Source organism: Falco punctatus (assembly GCF_963210335.1).
Source record: "Falco punctatus genome assembly, chromosome: 2".
Classification (NCBI taxonomy): domain Eukaryota; kingdom Metazoa; phylum Chordata; class Aves; order Falconiformes; family Falconidae; genus Falco; species Falco punctatus.
Genome location: NC_137581.1, coordinates 84,216,039 through 84,238,501, shown reverse-complemented (window position 1 = coordinate 84,238,501; position 22,463 = coordinate 84,216,039). Strand labels below are relative to the sequence as shown.

Here is a 22,463-nt window from a genome sequence, read left to right as displayed (position 1 = left end):
GATTAAAGAAACCCACAGCAAAACTGGTTTCCCAGACATAAACTAATAGCTACTCCTGGGCACCGATTTCAACAGGAATTATTCCTGTTTGACAGAGTGATTTGGCTCCATACAGACCATTAACAAGATCACAGCATATACAACTTATTTCATGAAGATACTGGTTGCTATGATGACATTCTACTATCAATAACTTTTCTTGTCATTGCTGACATCAATATGCTTATAGGTAGGAACAAACTTCTCCATTTCCCTTTTTGCTTTGAAGGATTCTTTCTTTTTGATCTCTATAGAATGCAAATCCTGTTTTCTTTCTGCTCAGCTTTTTCCTGATGCTTTGGGACAGAATGGGTCTTTACTGTATTTTGAGTTTGGCTGGTATCCCCATGGTTTTAATGCTTTATATTTCCATTTTCCATCAGCTGCAAACAGGATAGCGTCAACACTTTGTAGAGTTTATTGTTAATAAAAATAGTTAATAAAATAGCTGTTGAACTACCATTAGCTATTTATGTAATGTCATTGGTAAATGATATTTCAGAAGAATGTACAGTCACTAGGAACTTGCAGTTCTCCATGCAAGTCAGCAATTAAGAACAGATAGTAAAGTGTTCTCTTAATAAATCATTTTATTTTATAATAAACATTTAGCTGTGAAAGTATGAACTACATTTTTAAACTATGACTTAATAAATTCTTAGCATTGAAATCACAGGTTGTTCACATTTAAATTAGCTCCCAAAACCAAAGATATAGAGAAAAAGTATTCCAGTTATGTTAAACAGTATATGATTTCTTCTCTGAAAAGATCTATGCTAATAATGTGAAGAATGTCCATTTTAATTTTTATTAAAAAACAAATATTAAAACACATCCTAGAGAAATGTTATAAACAACATTATAATGTGTTGCCATTTCAAACCTTAGAAACCTTAGAAAACTTAGAAAAGTTAACATATAGATTATTTAACAATACTTTTAAGCAACATACTTGAGTAGCCCCAACAAACTTCAATCAGTGTATCTTCTTGCTTTTATTACAGATATATAGTTGATGCAATGACAGGAAGGATTCCTACGTAGATTCAAGTCTAACTAGTGATTTGAATCTCAGTACTTTCTTCATTGATTGTAGTGAAGAATCAGTCTTACCCTGATTACTATTTTGGTCCACTTGTCAAAAGGGTAGGAAAGATAGGTAGGATGAAATTACAGAAATGCTAAATTTAATTACTTATTAGTTTATATACAGCAGAAATCCATGTTTCAATGATACAAGTTTCATCATTGTATGAAGCCATTTGATAGTCATGCAGCATGGTAGTTACACTCGTTTGCAAGTAGACAACAGTATGGTTGAGATATTGCAGCCATACACACAATATTTAAGCAAGCCAATTTCTTACTGTGCCATTACTGTGTGGCTCTAAAATCATGCTAGCTATCTTGCAGTTGCATCTTATATATGATACAATTATGTGGATGGGACAATTTTTCTGACCTGAGGTGCTACATATCCAGAATTTTACACTTTCAGCAGCCTTTAAATGTAACCCGCCTATTCAGCTATGCTGAAAGGACCAGGTGTTCCAGAAAGAGTTACCATACAAGGTATAACAGTGGCTTCTCTGAGGCATTAAAGCTTCCTACTGTGATAAGGTCAGCTAGCTCTTTGTTAAGAACAGTGACTAGTAGTTAGGTGTCTAAATTTAGTGTTCCTACATCACCACTGCAGGAAACATTGGGGCTGTCAGAAATGTTCTTTCAACCTCTCCACCTAAAGTATAATTGTCCCATAGCTCTGACCACATCTCCTAGATTTGCTTTTTTCCCATTACCATGTCTCAATTTTCCTTCTCTTCATTAAATGATTCAGTTTTCAGGTTCTATACCTAATGTAGCATGAGCCTCCTCTTAGTCATGTTATATACTTCTGCTTCTAATAAAGAAACAAACAGGAAGAATGCCAATAGTAGAGGTTTAATGAAGGAGTATGAAATCATAGCAAGTAAAAGAAGACTCTTCTCAGATTTGTTTCCAGAAACCAGTAATTAGTATCTTCCATGTCTAGAGACCGCATCTAGATATTTCATTGAATAAAACTGATGGATCTAACCTCCATGAGTTTGCCTCATTTCTTTTGACCTAGTTAACAGTTTTAGCATTCAAGTGTCCTACAATAGCTGAGTTACGTAAGTTAAACATTGTGTATGAAAAAGTACTTCATTTGGTTCAGTTTGTATATCCTGCCACAGTTGTTGTATTAACTTTCTGTAAACTGTTCTTAATCTTATGTACCTGTCATATCCCTTAACAGTTTCTTTTTTTAATTCTACAAAATTATTTTTTTCTAAACTATCTGTATAAAGCAACTGTTACATCCTGCTGACCTTCCTTGTTTCTTTTTTTCCTCCCTATCCCTACTATCTCATTCGCTGGGGTGATTAGAACTGCACACAATATTCAAGATGTGTACACCATAGCTCTTTAGAAAAGTATACTGAAGTTTCACATTTTCATGTCTATTTCTTTCCTAATCATTTCTCTTTTCAAATGATGCTGAGCACTGGATTGGTTTTTCATTGAACTATCCACAAAGATTGCTATCCTCTGACATGGGGACATTTATACAGCCTCTCTGTGGGTGATTGCATGATGTCAATAAGGCATGAGCTCACTGTAGGCTTTGACACTCTTCCTCTTCTATCTCTCTGCTACTTTTCAAGAAATACAAGTGAACTGTACACTCTTTATGAATTCCAGCCATATGGCTTGCTTTCTTAAAGATGGCCATTGGTTTCAGATATTGCACAGGGTCAAGATAGAGAGGCTTAGACGACATTTCAATAGTCATATTTGCCTTTAAAAGCAAGGAAAAAAAAATATTAAGTTGGCTAGGTGGTATAGCCAAAGTACTGGTTAGACATTAAAAACAAACACCAAACATACAAACACTAAATACTAGCAGAATTCTTTTGCTCTATAGATATGGATATAAAGATATGGAAGATGAGAATATGCAGGAAAAAAAAGATATATTTTTTTTTGATGTATTGGTACAAATCATGAAAACGGGGCAGAGAGAATGGCAGATGCATGAAACTGCACAGAGGGAAAGATGAAACACAGAGGTAGCAATATGAAAGTAAGAAGCAGAATGCAAGCCTTAAAATCAACCACACATAAAAGATTAGAAAAACAACAGGATGCTGAAAAACATTGACAGCTAGAAAGCACAGCAGAGGTTAAAGAGATGAAAAGATGGACTAAAGACACAGAAATAAGATTGTGACCACTGAGCTCTGAAAGTTGGTCAAAACCAGCTCTTGGTAATTTGATGGAATCAATGTCAATTAAGTATATATGGTAAAACCCAGGCTACATGAGTCAAGAGAAAGTAATGGAGTTACTTTCATGGATAAAAAAGTAATGCTTAAAAGAAAGAAAGTAATGGAGTTAATTCATGTATAATCTGTTCAGAACTTTTACATGCATTAGTGACAAGGACTGAATGGAATTTGGATTGGCAGAAAAATTAAAAAAGAGACAGAGCAAGGAAAATAATTACTATTCTACTTTGACAGTAGGTACAGTGATAAATAAAGGGAGAAGTACAGTACAGTGAAGACTATCCTTTCCCTGCCTATGGCTCATTCAAAAGCTTTATTCTTGCTCCCACATCAAGACATACTTAAATTCCATATTTCTTCTGAAGCTGAGTTGCCTAGAAAAGCAACCAAAGTAATATTCCTTACAGTATTACTTTTATTTGTTATGATTTTCAGTGAAAAGTGACTTGCAGCATTTCATATAATTCTAATTATGTGGCGATAAAAGGGAAGTAAACTTTGGTTTAAATCTCTTAGCTGAAGCCTGCAATCTTATGTAAATCTCTGATGAACTTCTTAAGCAAAATCTTCCTCCATGAACTACAGGAATATTGTATTTTAACCCCCCAAAAAAAGAAAGAGAAAATATTTTCATCTCCAGAAGTTAGCACATAGATGACATCTTTATAATTGCATAGGCATGCAAAAACACTACCTTAAAATATGTACATAACCTGTATATTCATTTACCCTATTCACACATAACTGGAAAGCATATCCTGATTATTAACTGACTAGGCTATCACATGAAAACCTCTCACAGAACATACTTTCTATTCTTACCAGTTCATTAACCAGGATGACAGTGCAGTAACGTTTTTCCAGATTAAAAGGAAGGAAGTGAATATCTAAGTCTGCAGAACTTCTCCCTTCCAAGAAAAGTTTTTCCATTGGACTGAAGAACTCACGCAAGAGGCTGGATTGGTCAGCTGTTAAAATAAGTTTACATGACGGTTTAGATACAACAGAACAGGTTGTAAAATAATGTAGCTACCCGAATTTAAATATAAGGATACTGTATACAGCCTCCTGTAGTAATCAGTATTTAAGGCACACTTGTAAACACTAATCAGTATTACAGTTACATTTGTGTAAATATGCTGCAATGGTGCATGCTGTATTATTTAAATTAATTTTACTAACTACTTGTATTCTTATTCTGTGCACTGAAACAAAACCAGGTAAAACAGACAGTTCTCACCATCAAAACCTCTTCAAGGATGTACAGCCTATAAGCAAATGACTACATCTGCCATAAAGAAGTGTACAGTTTACTACTACTTAAACAAACAATCTTGCTCTCAGTAGCAGTAACTATGTGCTATTATGGTCTGAAATCTTCCAGAATAGACAAAAACTAAATACTGGCAAGCTTGCTTTCTTTGCACTACTTTCACAAAAGCATTATGCTGAGAAAGAGCTTTCTTCGTAAAGTGACTAAGAATCCTATGGTTGAATCTGGCAGTCTGACTGTTTTCTCACTGTGTGGTTTTCATCTGCTAAGTGTATTTTGATAATGCAGATTACCTTAGAATGAAACTTTCATTCAAACTTGGCTAGCTAGCTTCCTAGGAATTTCAGCAGACTTAAGAATAGACATGAAAGTGAAAGCAACACAAATGAGCGAAGATCACAGAAGAAACCTACACCAAACTCTGGCCAGTTCAGTAGACTCCATTCACCCCTCAAAGCCACCAAGAACCAAGCTGAAGAAAGGCGTAGCCACTACCTACATTTTCTCTCCATAGTCCAAGTTTTTTTCCAAACAATAAAAATACAATTTTCCTAATACTCGTGCTTTAACCAACAGTTAAGTTTTATATGAATTTGATGTTTCTAGTCTACATAAACAATGACCAAAAAAACCCAAACCAAAAACACCAACATGACTATAATCCCATTTTTACTTTTCCATCAAATAGAGTAAGGTAGCCCTAAGAACAACTAATTTTTGCCTATATAAGGCACTAACTCCTAAACTTGTCTCCTGTTCAAGTGTTCCTCATTCAAAGTATGTCAAACTGTGGAGCAGACTGAATTATTCTTGTGAGAGCCCTCCCTCCTCATTTCCTTTCTGGATTCTATGAAATTAAAACAATCACCAGAGAAGTAACGTTTAATAAATAATTTAGGTATTTTTTTACAGTTTTCTTCCTTTTTGTTATAGCTGCTGCAAAAGCAAAATTTAAAAAAAAAAAAAAAAAAGAAACCCTAATTTCTTTTGCTCTCTACTTAGAACTCTTGACCCTTAAACAGTACATGTTTTCTCAGGGCAGGGTGTAAAACATATATGGAAGGCTCTTGTTTAGGTTTTGCTTGCCGTGTTATTGAGAGAATGAAGGGGAATAATTTGCAAAGCAGAAACGCACTTCTACAAGAAATGAAAACATGATTTTATTTCCAAAGACCTGAAATGCCATCAAAAATATCTCTGAAGCTACAGTCTGATTGAAGCCATATAAACCTTTGTAAGCTATTCAAAAATTGGTGCAACAGTTGTATCCCACTTCATTACTTCAAGTACATACTTTTTATTTCTATGAACTGTGTATTAGTTGGCTGTTAATCACATCTCAGAATACAACATGAGATAATAATCTAGAAGGGGTAAATTATTCAGATTACAAATCTGCTTTCCATACGACCTCACAGAAACACAACAATAACTTCCTGAGAGGACAAATTTAATTTCTTAAGGCCATCCTACAAATTTTGCATAAACGGACCTGCAACAGTCTCAGAAAATGCTGTATCTGTAGATTCATAATTTTTAACAGAAATGTTGACTGACATTTCATAGGAAATAAGACCAAGAAATGCACAATCCCTGTTGATGAGTATTTTCAAATATAAACCAGGTAAGCTGCAGAGATGCCACATCAGACTCCCATGAAATGAGCCTACGGGCCCTTAAAAATCAAAAAATACATTTATTTTTTTTAATGGTAAAATCATTAGAACTATAGTGCGATCTTAGAAATCATTTCACATCCAAAGATAAAGTCTCCTACAAGTAACAGTTACTGAGTATACTCATAAATAATAATTACCCAACATACTTTAGATGTAATTTAGATGTATTATGTAGATAAACTGATTTCTACTGTAGTGACATAAAAGATATTGTATAGAGATACTTACAACAATTTAAGATGTCTTCTTCATTTGGATCTTCAGACAGTGAACCATTTGTAAAATTTAGTATTTTCTTTTCATAACTAAAAGGGAAAAATAGAAATTAAAGCAATACTCTAAAGCTAGACATTTCTATTATTAATAACCTCATTCCCCTTTCTATAAAAAAATACTAGAAAAGCAAATGTTTTCAAGAACTAAAAAACAAATAGGAAAAAACCCAAACCCAGCTACGTTTTGGAATAATCTATGTACCAATAATGTTAAATACCACCTCTTCCACTGAAATTAGTAGCTGTATTTACAGCAGAGCCAGAACATACTCCCTTCAATTAACCAGTATATCATCTCTGCAATACTCATAGAAGCAAAACTCCATGTTAAAAAAAAAAAAAAAAACAACCCAAAAACAAAAAACCAAAAACCACCAATTATATTTTGCCAATCAAAAGCGCTCCTCCCCCATAACACTTTTGGGGGACTTCAGTCCTAGTTGTTCTTTTTATCATTTCAGTATCCTATGGGGATAGGCAAAGAATTGTTCCCCGGTACATCATGAAGTGGCAAGGCCTTGCATTCCTCTGATGCTCTCAGTGGTCTTCCATTCAGTCTTTCCAATTATTTACCCAAAACTACTCTATAGAAATACACCTAAATTTCTGCAAACCAAATTCAGTGCAGATACAATTGTACTCACTCTAGGACTCACATTCACAGCCCTTGCGGACATGTCTTTAGACAGCTGCCTCTTACAGAAACTGATTTGCAGAACAGTCTTCCTTTGCCCCATCAGAACACATTTCAGAGACTAAATCGCCTCTTATCTAAACTTTTATTTAAGCCCCAAATTTTTTCTCTATCTCTTTACCTTCTTTTTAGCTCAGTCTCCTCTTTTTAAAGAGGAAATAGTCATTCTGCTTTATTCATGTTAACTCAATTACCTTATCCAGGGTTCCATCCTGAGAGCTAACTAAATCTATTCACTTTTATCTGCCTACCTAGGGGTCAAAGTACTTCCACACAACATTAACACTTAGAAACAATAAAAATAAAACATTTAAAGTTAAAAATTTTCTAAGCATTAATTTTAATTCCAGGCTATATACTTGTATGTTATAGAATACTAGATTTTTTGTGTGTATGTGATGCACACTTTTAGGCAAACATTTTACATTTATCAAGGTAATTAGAAAACAAACCAGCAAGTCATATAGGAAAAAATGAGAGCTATCTAGTAAAGGAAGATTCTACCCTATAGCTTATTCCAGAGTCAGAATTCATGGTTTAAAACCTAAAATTAAATTCTAGGTTTGGTACCATCTGGAAAGCAACACTGTACAATGAAGGGGAAATTCAAATTTTAACTGCTCTGCAATGATAATTCAGGACCAAGGATCAACCTGGCATGGAAAGATAAGAAGGCCCTACTAAGTGGAAGCAGGAATGCCAAAGACAGAACAACTCTCTCTAAGGTGAAGTTCCTCTTGCCAAAGAGATAAGAAATGATGCAGCATTTTCTTGCAGTGATGGATCATGCAACGCAAGTGCTCAGGAGCCACTTTTGCTAAACAGATCTGGTGCTGGGGGATGAACCAAACACCCAGTTCAGATGCCTGATGCTGACACTCACAGCATTGGTGTTGGTGCAAGTGTATACAAGGAATCAGCTTGTTTCACATCCTTGTGGACTCCTTGTAGAACCACCTAAGGCTGTACGTCTCTGCCCAGTGCATTTGTTCATAAATATTTTTATTTAAGCACAAGCATGTTTCATTTGACTCAAGGACTACAATGAAAATTCCCCAACATCAGTTCAACAAATGTCAAATAAAGCTAACAAAACTCTTTTTTTGTTTCCTTTCCTAGGCCCAGAGAAATACAAGAAACCTGATTCCTGTGCAGATCTCCACTTATTTCAACAGAAGTCTGCATTTACATGAAATGACATTACCAAATCCTAAAGAAGGTTCAGGCTTTAATTTCTTTCATTTCCTGAAATACAACACTGATGAAATGTTATCTCATTTCAGTTTTTCTGATTAAAATGTTAATGGTTTTATTTCTGTGGTTGTTATTTATTGTTCAGTGCAACTGCAGATTTCTGATTTCAGAGACGTTAGTATTTCACCACCTAAATTTGAAAATTTTACCTGTGGGGAATCTTACTTTAAAGAATCTTACTTTAAATTTATAACATATTGTGGTTGCAATTAATTATTCCTTTTTTTCTTCTTTTTCCACTTAATAAATTGTATTTTTGCAAATAAAGAGAAAGCGAACTATGGATCTTGACTGGAAGTGCACGAGAAGCTCATCACTTGGAAGCTCGCTTTTTCGATAGTAAATGAAATGAGAGGCTCATTGCTTTATAAATTCTTGTATTTAACCCTTCTTAGAGAATAAAGTCAATAGAGCATTAATAAGATATATTTTACCTTATTTTTTATATTTAATTTATATCCATAAATGCAGAGACTTTAGTTACCATATAGAATATTAACAGTTATGAATACTAGATTTTCTAATCTTCAAGTCACCCATTTGAATAACTTCTATGTAGTATGACACATTAGCTTTAAAAGATGTCTCACGGTTTCTATTTGGAATGTAAAACAGTAATGTTTCGGCTTTTGTACTACTACACTGCAAATGTAAAACTTTCTCTAAAAAATGTAGAAAAGCTTATCATTAAATGCAACTTTCTAATTTAAGTATTTGAAATAAATACTTTTATTATTCAAGACACTATTTCACTTCAAATTACATGCATTTTGGTAAAGTCTCTAAGGTACTTAAATAATTTCAGTGTGCACCGGGATTTGAAATGATGACGTATACAGTAGTCAATACAGTGAATTAATTTCACATCTTTCTCCCTGGTATTCATGAGTATTTATAACACACAAGGGACAGATACATGTTTTAATCTAGAATTTATTATAAATATATAACAAATTCAAAGACAGCTTCCTGCATGTTTTCCCTATAGATTTTTAAATACAGTTCTAATTTTGTAAACGCAAGCCTAAAAATATCATGCAAGTTCCTATTTGTTTGTCTGACTGTCTAGATTTTTTAAGTCAGACAGCCACATTGTAAGAGTAAAAAAACACATCACAACAGATCTTATTATAAAACCAGGGTGAATTTATTCAATGTTACCTAACCTAACCAAGAACAGGACAGCAATGTATTTAAGAAATTTAATAGGAAATGCACTTCTTTTGTTATTTAAGACAAGACATTCCTTTTTTTAACAAATGAAATCAGTAAAGCTGATTTTCACACTAACCGTAATGACTGTTAAGTCATCCAAATTCAATCCAACAAGTGCAAGATCCAGATTTAAGCCATCAGAAAAATCCCACTGAAATCCTATAACTCTGTATACCCAGGATTCGCAAACTAAAACAAATCAATAGTAGACAAATTATTTAAAACTTGTAAACCATGATTTTTTCTTCGAGGAAACAGAGCACAATTAAGAAAATGTGCAACACAGAGTGCAACATTAGCCATTCCATGGCTAAAAGTAGGGGGCTGATGTTGACACTATCTCTACCTGGTGTAAACAATTTCTCTTACAGTGCTGATTTGGAAATCAGACTGAATTTGGCATCTTGCATTTGCCATTCTCAAAATCATTGCCTTTTTAATATTGGAGTGGAAATTAATTACCTAAAATAGTTTTTCTCTAAAATATTCCTTAGATTTTTTCCTCTTTTTTTTTTTTTCTCCATGTGAATTATTATCTAAAAAACCCAAACATATCCAAACACTTGAAATTTACTTTTGTACACATGGTTTACAACATTTCTTGTCACATAATATAAACATAATTTTCAATTTTCTGTGCAAAGGCTAGTTTTACTCTTGGCTCTTTGAGGAAGTATTTGGTGAATTTATACCGCATAATGAGGAATTAAGGATGTAAAATCCCCATGTTAATATGTAGTTCATGATCATGCTAGGAAGAATCAAATCTCATAAAAGCTCTTTGAGCAATTTCTACTAAAAAATAATTCTCTTCTTGTTTCAGTTAACTTAGCTCGTGTACAAAGTTCATTTCCAGAAGTTTATAGCCCTGAAAAGAAAGGATGAGAAAGTCCACAAACCGCAAAGCTTGTCCCTCTGTACCTCTTTTACACCAAGGCTGCAGGAATGATCTATATTCACTGTCAGTGCAGTTAATCATTCACAAGGAACCTAATGCAATCAAGGGTTTGTCTGAGAAAGTAGTGAAAGGGATGAATCTTAACTTAAACACCTTCATTCTGTTGCTTCTCAAGTGTATTTGAAAAGAACAGATACACTTGAAAAAACAACTTACAACAAAATCTTTGCTTATTCCCATTCCCCCAAAGCAAACTGTGCTGCTTATGATCATATTTCCTTTATATGAATTTATTTATATCTTTTTCTATCCTTCTTCACAAATAATTCCTACCATTGTTGACAGGAGTTTAAACTGTGCAGTTACATTTATGGAAGGACAGTTCTGTTTAATTCACAAGCACAGAGCTCATAGATGCTGAAAACTACACTGTAATATCTCTTAAAAAAATATTGCAAGTTTCAGCTGTAGACTCAGTTTTAATATTATTCACACATAAAAGTCATTCTCCCCTAACAATAAAATTTGATGAACCAGCTTATAGCAAACAATTATTACATACAGCATTTGATAGTTATTGGGTCTCTCAAAATAAATAGTTAATCTTAGTGGGCTAAGGAAAAATCACAACCTTAAATAAATGGACTCCTAAAATATTCAGAATATATTACCCTGGAGATTCATTCTAATACCTATACTTAAAGGTCACTTTTCAGAAAGGAAAATTATCTCTGAGGTATGCGAGTACAACAAAATATTTATTCTGTACTTACAAATAAGTATCTCACATAAAAATATAAAAATACAAATTTTATATAAAACATCATCTCTTTCAATGCATGATTGCAAAAACAGACTACAGCAGAAGATTCACTGTAAAATTAACAAATTACTCAAAAGCTTTGTGAAAAAAAAACATGATAAGCATATTACATGGCAATACGTTACACATTGAGAACATACAAACTACAAAACATTTCTTCACTGAGCTGAACTATACATCAATAAGTCCTATTTTCAGAGTTGAATGACAGAGAAACTCATTGCACATTTGACATGGTATTGAACATCTCCCTCTAGAAATTTTTTCTCACCCCAATGAACAAAGCATCTGCAGATAAGTGAAAGGAAAGGGAAATACAACTGTATTGTGGAAGACATGAACATTTTGTCTCATTCTTCTGTAACAAAAAGAAATGGCATCTCATTCAATAATAAGAACAAAAGGAACGTAAAGATCTGGAGGGTATAAGAAGTATGGTTATACTCACAGTCTAGCTCAGTACATCCCCTTTCAATATACAGAGAAATAAGGAAATGGATTAGACAAAATAGCTTAAAACTGCTATAAAATAGGTCTATACAGACTGTTTGCTGCACCTGAATTGGGCAAATCCCCAGCATCAGCATAGACTGGGGGACGAATGTCTTGAAATCAGCCCTTTGGAGGTGGATTTGAGGGTGCTGGTGAATGAAAAATTAGCTATGAACCAGAAATGTGGGCTCACAGCCCAGAAAACAAATCATCTCCTTGGCTGAATAAAAAGAAGCATGGCCAGCAAGTCAAGGGAAGTGATTGTCTCCCTCTGCTCTGGTGAGACCCCAGCTGGAGTACTGCATCCAGCTCTGGAGTCCCCAGCACAAGAAAGACATGGACCTGCTAGAGCTGGTTGACAGGAGTGCCATGTTCAAAGGAATGGAACACTTCTCTTATGAAGACAGGCTGAGAGAGGTGGGGTTGTTCCGCCTGGAGAAGAGAGGGCTACAGGAAGACCCTATTGTGGCCTTTCAGCATTAAAGAGAGAGTGTAAGAAAAATAGAGCCGGATTATTTTACCAGGGCCTGTAGTGATAGGACAAGGGGTAGCAGTTTTAAACTAAAACTTAGATATAAAGAAATTCTTCACTCTGTGGGTGGTGAGGCACTGGAACATGTCGCGACGGAGGGAAGACACAGTCACTCAATATGAGTGATCAGCAGACTTCATTTATTGTGTCTTACAGTCATCTTTTATGCCTTGTTATAATTAGCTCATACATATTACAAAGGTTAAGCTCATTATTGGTTAGTTGCCTAAATACCAAGCCTGCCCCTAGTTTCTCTTCTGTAGTTATCTGCTCCCTCCTGCAACATTCTTTACCGACCACAATCTTCTTGTTATTGTGTAACAAAAACAGCCAAGGACAGTGTATTTTTGCTTTACTTCAGATAAGCTGAGTGCCATGTGCATTTTTGTCCAGCCAGCTGGACTATGTCTATGTGACCTTTTTCAGCTAGCCAGTTATCCACAGGAACAGGTAGCTCAGAGAAGCTGTGGATGCCCCATCACTGGAAGTGTTCAAGGTCAGGGTGGATGGGGCTTAGAGCAACCTGATCCAGTGGAAGATGTCCCTGCCCATGGCAGGAGTTTGAAACTAAATGATCTTTAAAGGTTTCTTCTGACCCAAATGATTCTATGATCCTATGGTATTAAACCCACAGTAGCGTCCTAGCACAACTTATGCACCAATCATTCCACTCTGTATTAACACCAAAGTCTACTGTATGAAAAATATCACTGAAGAACCCAAGACAAGCTTCAGCAACAAGTTTATGCATGTGCTGTGTAGACAAAATGGCAAAGGATGAGCAGTCAAGTTGTAAGACTAAGCACTTTATATCACAACATGGACCATGTCTCCATGTCTCTAAGTCTGATAACTCAGGTATTATATGTGATTTAGTTTAACGGGGGGGGGGGGGGGGGGGGGGGGGGCGACCAAACAAATTCACAAACTGCCTCTCATTTGTTTTGGGTTTGGAGTTTTTGATTTTGTTTTGGGGGTTTTGGTTGGTTGGTTATTGTTGTTGTTGCAAGCACAACTTGTCCCTTTCAAAGCAAGGTTATTTTACTGTGCATTAAATGAACAAAAATTTTTGCAGGAGTGAGTTACAGCAGCAAAGGGTTGGTTCAGGAAGGTACCTCTCAATTGCTTAGTACAAAAGATCTGGTTAAGACAAAGGCAAGTGTGAATACTTCCAATTCATTCTTGCTATGGTTTAGTCTAACTGGTTCAACTTTGTATTACTAATTGGAATCACAGTCACAGAAGTTTGGATTGGAAGGGACCCTAAAAGTCTTTTAGTTCCCATCCACTTCCATACTTGTGCACCAGCAAGAAACAGTTCAGTAGCTATCATCTCTCAGTTGTCAGTTACCTTTTCCTACATAATACCACAAAGAGGCTGGGCTTGCCATGTTATGAGGTATGCCAAAAATCAAGATCAAAAGCAAAATCACCTATGCAATCAACATAGGTAGTCCACATACATCATCATGTCATCATAGCTATACATGTGCTATGGTGTGCCTTTACTCTTCAGTCCAGGGTCCAAACAAGACAATAACTCTGTTTTCCATCAAAAAAATTCTCAGAAAAGGAAAATTACTTTGCTTTCTGTATTTGGAGCAGAAGTTACTAGGTAATCTTTTTAGTCCCTTCCAGTTCCAGATTTTATATATTACTGAGGCAAAAAGAAAAATAATAATTGCCAGACACCGTGGGGAAACCTTAAGTCCACAGAGCAGCAACTTCATCAATGAATTTTAGAAGACAGAAGCAAGCAAATGTTTTATGAGAGAGAGAGAGGACACAAAGAACTACTTACTGAAAATACTGAGATCTTTGAACACAAAACTCACATCTAAGATACTTGCCACTTTTCATATTCTGTGGGACAGTTTGTGATCTCAGAACAAAGAGTAAGATAGGAAGTAAAACAGGAGCTGTCCAAAAAAGGTGGTATAGTATAGATAAATTTCTAATATATCAAATATTAATCAGAATTGTGATGACTCCTGATAGTGTATTTCTAAACCATATTTTCTGAATGAACATGTATTAATGCTGTATCTCATAACCTGTATTACACAGAGACACAATGGAGCCTTTTTGATCTTGGTTTTTTTCTTTATCCTATCTGTAAGTAAATACAAGTGTTCCTAAAACTTAACTCTTTCCTTGACAAAAGAAACTACTTGGAATACAAAGTTCAAGAAGAAATTCAGAAAATTTTTACACCTTATTTATCTTTTTTCCTCTAAGTTATCTGTAAAGTATTTTTTCAATGTTACATAATTCTACGATATTTCCATGTCCTTACCTATAGCTCTTTACAACGGGTATACACAACTATACACAAAGACCTAATGCTAACAGAATTGTATAATTCTATTATAATAAGCAATTGCCATTTAGAACTTACCTGAACGTTTGCTCTTGCTTTACTTGCCTGGCTTGATATACTTGCTCTGGCTTCATTGAGTAACTTGTGGATTCCAGCAAAATGACCCTGGAGTACGGCAAATACACATAATCACTGCATTTTAAGACAAAATTCGGTTTATTCTAACTTTTAAAAGAAGGCTTGGTAAAGAAGCTTATTATTTTTAACTGGAGATATTTAAATATACTATAATTCTTAACAGATTTTTAAAAATGCTTATTCAATTTATCAATTCTTCTTTATTTAATAACTTAAAATGTTTTGCACAATTTAGACCTTGCAAATTTTAAAGCTCATGTAAGTGTGCAAAATTCTGAGACACTTATTGAAGGGTTATTAGGAAACATTGTAAACCACAATGATTTGTAACCGTAAGCCCAGTCCACAGCCATGTCATGAGATGCAGACCAATTATTTTTCAAAAAATTTTAGAAAATGAGAAACTGAAAAAAAGAATTATGCACATTTCAATATTAAGACAAATTATATACATATTTTAATTGGAAATAATTTTATTAAATACAACTTATACTATAATCTGTACTAAATTAAATTATTTAATAATAGATTCATTTACATTTTAAGATAGAAAGGTCAGTTAATTTTATTTTGTTTTTGTAAATAATGAATCTTTTAAGATGAGTAAAATATGATTTCCCTAACAAACCAGAAGCAACTGCTTCACTTTAGTCCTTCCTAGAAGATTCTGATCTTCCCTCCTTTTATTGTGGACATGTTATTTCCATTCTAGGTATTGGATATTCCATTTCTGTTACATGGCACCAGCACACATAATTCATTCATTTTAAACTACAGTTCTGCATTGTCTCTGCACTTTCACATGTCAGTAAAAACAGAAGGAAGATTACAGGGTACATAGTAAAAATAACAGAAGCCAATGTCAACTAGCTTAGCACCAGCTGTGAATCTGAATTTAAAATTTTCAATAGTCATGACAAATTACATAAGAATTAGTTGATTCTCTGCTCAAGTGTTGAATCTGCTATTTAACTAAATAATAATGATCATTACTTATTATAGTATCTTATAGAAATACTTTCCTGTTCTCAGGAGGGAAATAGCTGCAGTATTTCACAAAGAAATGTAATGGATAATTTTAAAAGTATTTGAGTATTTTTTCTTAATGAAGTACAAACATTCAGTAATCTTTAAAATATATAATTATACATGACTATTAAAGGCTAGGAACTGTGAAAACCAGAATAGGTTATGTAGTTGGTAGAATGGGTAACATTAAGAAATAGCCAAATGCTAGGCTATTTAGAGTACTTCCAAAAGCTGTAAATTCTGTATCTGACATTTGCTACATATTTGATATGAGAACAAAGACGTGTTCATAATTTTAATTTGTCCTTTTCTTAAATATTACCACATTATACACCTAATTTTAAGATTTTCAGCCCAGTTTTCTATAAAGGAGCTACTTCCTAGGTACACAAGTGTGTTTCCTAGTGCTATTTGCAGTTAAGCAATGCACCCCCAATGGAACACTAGATGGTTCAAAAGACTGGAAATGTGATACAAATAATCTTTTATTTTAGATTACCAATTCAAATGTTGCTCAAATTGATAATTACAAGTATTTGTCAAGTAGCTTTCTAATTATATACATGAAACTAAATTACCTAATCACCTTTAATCTATTCTTTCCAAGAGAGTTACCTACATGATAGACCTGATTACAGGCAGCCTCACTGACCACCTCAAGGACTTTCAAAAACATCAAAAGCTAAGTAAACTCATATAATTCCCACATACAAGGCTCACACCACAGCACATTGCTGGAGCAGTGAAAACAATTCTATTACCAGTTTCTAGACCAAACTCATTCTGTGGGGAAAGAGAAATTTAACTTGCAGCCTGTGCAACACATATATTAAACAAGTCAGTAAAACAAGTTAAAAATGCTATGGAAAATGGTTCTTGTAAATAAATGAATGACATGAACCAATAGTTAGCTGTATAGACTGAAGACAAAACATGGAGTCAGATCACAAACAGATTTTAAAGTGGCACAGAACTATATTTCATTTATATTAATGAAAGCAACCTTTATAAATTTGCAGTTGTTACATCCATGATGAATACAAATGAAAAATTAGATTAACTGATAGTGATGCAAGCCCCAAGGCAAAAGCATGTGTTTTTTAATTTTGCATGCTTAATAATTTAAACAGCGGGATAAAGCAGATTCAGGAAAAAATAACCAACTATTAACATGGTTTGTTTCTCTTTAGAATTATGCTGGACCTCAGCCAAACACAAAAATACAAGCAAGGTTCATGAACTCCATTTGATTAAAGCTCTAGCTTTATTGCTTACATTGAGACGGATTTCAATTAAGGTTTACTTATCTTCTTTATTCATTATGATAAGCTTCCACTTCATAGTGCTTGTAACAATTTTGGTAAAGTAAATTCCTATAAGTTAATCTCAAGGTTTTAGATGTTCAAGGAGAAGAAGAAAGTTATGGAAAAGAGTTGATAAAACAGAATGATTATTAATGATTTGTCTTTACAGCATTGTCTACCTGAATATGCCATCAGTTCTGAAGGGATTAGTAACACTTAGGATAACTTTCTTCAGCTCATAGCATGGAGATCTGCATTTTAATATATCCTAAAACAGAACAAAAATTTGTATCAATACGAAAAAGTTGTAAAACTACATTCATGTATAATACAAAACAAATAGGAAAATATTACAAAGAAGAGTAGAACCATATGTTTGACCATTGGTGACTACAAAATTAACACACTTTAAATGATAGGTTTTGTTGCCAGCAAAGAACAGTTAAAGCCTATTTCTTTTTAAACATGCACCACATTCTAAATGGTCTTCCAAACGACAGCACAGGGCCAAGAATCAAGCTATCATCTTTTTTCCTTCTTATCTTTACATGTCCTCTTTTTTTTTTTTTTTTCTCTTGCCCTAAACTTCTTTGTCTATTGCTATGGAATAAAGAGTGTCATGTTAAAAGAGAGACACAGAGACACAGCGACAATCACATAAACACCATTTAAGTTCAGAAGAGGATGTATCCAGATCTGCTCAATGAATGTTTGATAACAAATGCTGGAACACATGCCTATCTCTGCTCTATTTCTGGGATATATTTTAAATCTACAGAATTTCTAAAGACAAAAAGGACAAATAACCTAGCAACATTAACAAAAGTTTATTGCCCGTCTACATCTGACAACTGAAATAACTAGGACGAAGCATATCACTGCCTCCGCAATGGAATTTCCAAAAGCACTCATATGCTGAAGGGGCTGCAGATTTATTTTCAAAGCAATCACTACAACTTCTTTAATTTACTCAGGATCTAAGCGTGATTTATATCCTTTGGGGTCTTAGATATTCCTTCAGGCTTTTCTCTGCAAGTACATAGGCTAATATTGGAAACCTGAAAATTCATAGGTCAAAAGCTAATGCTGATGGTAACTCACACTTTTATTCACTTGTTTGATACAATGTACAGATTAAAAATGTTTTTGTGACAGTATTAATCATACACCCATAAACTTACAGCAGGCTCAATATGCTTGACTTCAGATTTCAGAGAGAATGTCATTGTAGCACCACCTATTCCACCCACAATCTTTGAGATCAGTAGTAACACTGCTTCAGCAGGATGCAGAAAACGACTGGTGAATTCCACATTTATACTTGTTTGCCTCCTAGGAATAACAACAACAATAATAACTTAATTAGGCAGGCACAGAATTGCAATTCAGAAATTACTCAGAGATGTCACTTCAGGAGCACATTCTAGAGTCTTTGTAAGGGAAGGTCGCTAGAGAAGAAAGTAATTTGTTTCTTCTGAAATAGTTTGTTGTAGCTCAATCTTCTGTCTAAAAGCACCTTAAAACATTCTATTAAAAGAACTATATAGATAGAAAAAGAACAATATTGAGTCCTTATTGCTTTTTATAAACTCAGTATGTAGCTTAATTTTTCTTACACGCACACTAGCACAGGAAGTTCTCTTTCTCTATAGCATAACTCTAAGTTAACAACTGATTTACTTTATGCTACCCTATTTGAATAGGTTTTTGTGAGTTAAACAGTCAGACATCTTGTTATGCATGTTGTGAGGCAGATCCAGATGTTCTTAATCAAATCTTCATTGAAGATTAAGAAAGAAATTAGTAAAAAAACCCTCCAGAATAATTAGTAAAGATAAGTAATTAGGTGGAAAAAACAAAGCTCTCTCTATAGAAGCAACAGCTCAGTTCTCTAATGGGAAAATGGAAAAGGGGAGACCGCATGGAATAAGAGTTTAGACTAAATAAAAGTGAAGTTTAGACTTGATTTGCATTAGTTGTGTAACTAAGCAAAAACAATAAGAAAAGTTGACTGGCTGAAGCTCACATTTTGAAGCTCTCAAAATCACTCTTTGATTTTGAGATTAGTATCTCAACGTGGCATGAAGGTAAGAAAAATCATCAGTGTGTAGGATTGTTCCAAAAGCAAAAGAACAGTAGAATTTCCTTTCTACACATATGACCAGAGTAGAGAGAGGTCTCTTTCAACAGAAAGAGCTATATTTTTGGAGCTGCAAGTATAATATCTCAAAATACATACCAAAAGGTCAGCTGGCTATTTTATACTTTTATTGTAATTTCATTTTGTGTAGTTAAAGAAACTTTAAAATTTACCCCCCAACATGTATGAAAGAGACGGCAGAGATAAAATAAGCTATAGGAAAACCTTGACATCTCTTAATTTACTCAAGCTGCAATTACTTAAATAATACTTCAAAGGAATTCTTAAAATATAGGAAAAGGTTATATTTCTAAACTGCAGATTTGTTACTTGTCTTTTTGGAAGAGACAGCAGACTATCTCAGACTGAAGTCAAAAGGAAGCTTCTCCCCAACCCAAATCAGCCTTCCCCATTAACCAATTAATAGGAATTGTGCAGCCTGAAAGAGAATTAAAATAGATTGCAGAGGAAAATTATGTGTGATTTATTGGTCTTCTGCCAACTGGGAATTCCTAAAGCAGAGACAATCAACTAACACAGGTATGTAAAATATGCCTGTTATGTATTGTATGTGTATACAGTTACACAAGTAAGTGGTGAAGTAGTGTAATATCAATCAGCATACCATGTCTCGAACGGAATCATGTTAATTTACATTTGGTTCACAACTTTCATAATAACAGCTACTTTTTCAAGTACCTGTTATTATTTCAACTCAATGCAAACATCTTTTCATGTAAGTTGAGCAATCACAACTATGGCAGAAATTCTCTACAGTTTATTTTGATGGGAGCAGTGGCAGGATTTGTCCCTGGATGACAGCTGCTGTCAAGGGAAGTTTCTGGGAGGTCCTTTATCTCATTCTTATTATGAACCGGGGGGGGGAAAAAGCACCACAAAGGTATACCCATAGCATTCTTATTTGAAACTACCTTGGGACCTAAGAACTGGATGGTGATAAATAGAACACCAATATCTTAAAATTTGGGGAAGATCAGGAGACTAACAGACCTTTAAGCCTCAAATCTATATCATGCAATGTACTAGCAATAATTATAAAGAATAAAAGAACAGGATCAGTATATACAATATCTACTATAAACAAGATCTCCATAAATGACATCTAGCTGGCAGGAGTCAACACATGTAAAATGTAGTCCTGCCTTATAAACCTATGGGAGTTCATTAAAGGAGTACAAAAGCATGATCAAGGGTGATTTAATTCATCTAATTATAACATAGTCCTTTTGTTATAGACTTACAAGGAAACTATCAAACAGGAAAGAAGCAAGGAAAGAAGACAAGAAACATAATGTAGGAACTAACACTTTTTACTTAGTAGAAAAGCCATTACTGGAGTCCTCAAGGGTCTGTGATACCTGGAAAGTAAGGAAGTTTACTGATGTTTTAAGTTGCTCCAGGTTGTAAGCATAAAGATTGAAGTGCAAAGATCGCAAGACCTTATGAAACAGCAAAATGACAAGGAAATTCAGTGTACATAGTTGTAAAGAGATGTACACAGGGAAAGCAGTTCTGCATTTACACAAAATTACGGCCTCCAAAACATTATAACTCATCATTGAGAACTTGGGATTTGCAACAGATGGTTTCATGAAAACATCAGCACAGTTCTGGGAAGCATCCAGTAAAGTAAATGAAGTGTTAGGAAAAATTGGAAAAGCAACAGACAACAACATAGAACACCATTAGGTCACCAGATACCATCCAAAATGCTCAAACCTTAATTATTGTTTGCACCTCTTTACCTCAAAAAGGATACAGCAGAACTGAAAAAACCTTACTAAACTGCAGAAAGGGTGACTACAGGTAATAGAATTAATGCAGCAAGACCTCTAGGCTTAACACCCAGGATAAAGGAGTATGATATTGCCCAGAGATCTTCCTAATGCCAAAAGCCTTAGGACTTCAGTTCTGAGAAACAATGATGAAATCCTGGAAGTTCTGAAAACCTGGCTCTTACGGCTTTCATGTTCCTGCTGCAGAGCCTCAAGACATTACCATTTTTGACAGTGAAGAGCTACTAAGTCCCCCAGAGTCTGAGACTCCTAAGTTGCTCTGCCATTCAAAACATCCTGGAAAATGCATCCTGAGACTGCAGAGTCCCAGAGAAGTATACTGCTGGAGACATCCACTCCCAAAGCCACTTTAAGGATCAAGTTTATAGGAGTCTGCTCTGCTCTTGTCATCAAGAGGAATGACAGGGAAATGGAATTTATGGAACATTCTGCCTGATCTTTGCCCTCTGCCTCCTGCAACAGCAGAGAAATTTGACTTAATTGTGAACTTGTCTTCTGTGGCAAAGCTAGCATCAGGGAAAACAAAAAGTTGCTTAATTTTTTTCACTCTTTGCTTGTGTCGATGTCAATGCAAAGTAAGGGAAAATTCAACTCTATAATCTTGTTCCAGAGAGGAACTGTTATGAAGTGACTGCAGTCACCTGCTCCCCACTTACCCTCTGTGCAATTCAGAGTGGCTGGGGAAGAAGGCAGAGAACTCTAGAACAGACTAGGAGAAGCGTGTGGGGAAGAGATGAAATGATGTTTTAATTTTTATCTTTGTTTCTCACTAAAAAAGTCTATTTTAATTGAAAATTATTAAAACAAGTTCCTCTAAGTCAAACTTGGTTTGTCTGTGTTGGTCACTGGTAAGGAGTCTCCCTGTCTATGTCAACCCACAAACCATTTCAGCATTTTTTTTCTCCCCTGTCCTGTTGAGGAAAGGGAGTGAAAGAGTGTATGGGTGGGTGTCTGGCAGCTGGCCAAGTTTAACCCACCACAGCCATTTATGACTTTCTCCAGCTAGTAATGGACCACAGCGTACATTGTCCTGATTCTTTGAAAACACAGACATACATATATTACATGTTCCTGTCTCTTCTTATTATTAGTGTAAAATTGTTGACATCTCTAAGCTAATGCTGCATCACCGCTTTCTAATATATTTCAGTAACTTCTCTTCATTATCCTTTGCCTTTCTGCTCAATTTTTTCCCTGATCTGTTTAGCTTACCAGTTTCCTGTAGTTCAC

The 22,463-nt window shown here is 34.7% G+C and overlaps 1 protein-coding gene across 1 annotated transcript in view; it reads right to left on the bottom strand.

Moving 5' to 3' along the window:
* Positions 1-22,463, bottom strand: part of CFAP47 (cilia and flagella associated protein 47) — a 374,253-nt gene that overhangs the window by 215,256 nt on the left and 136,534 nt on the right. Inside the window, exons 38-42 of the mRNA XM_080377676.1 lie at positions 18,458-18,608; positions 17,456-17,544; positions 14,884-14,970; positions 6,531-6,607; positions 4,173-4,318 (exon numbers count right to left, since the gene is read on the bottom strand). Of these exons, the coding sequence (XP_080233802.1) occupies positions 4,173-4,318; positions 6,531-6,607; positions 14,884-14,970; positions 17,456-17,544; positions 18,458-18,608 (550 nt within the window). The remainder of the gene's footprint in view (positions 1-4,172; positions 4,319-6,530; positions 6,608-14,883; positions 14,971-17,455; positions 17,545-18,457; positions 18,609-22,463) is intronic.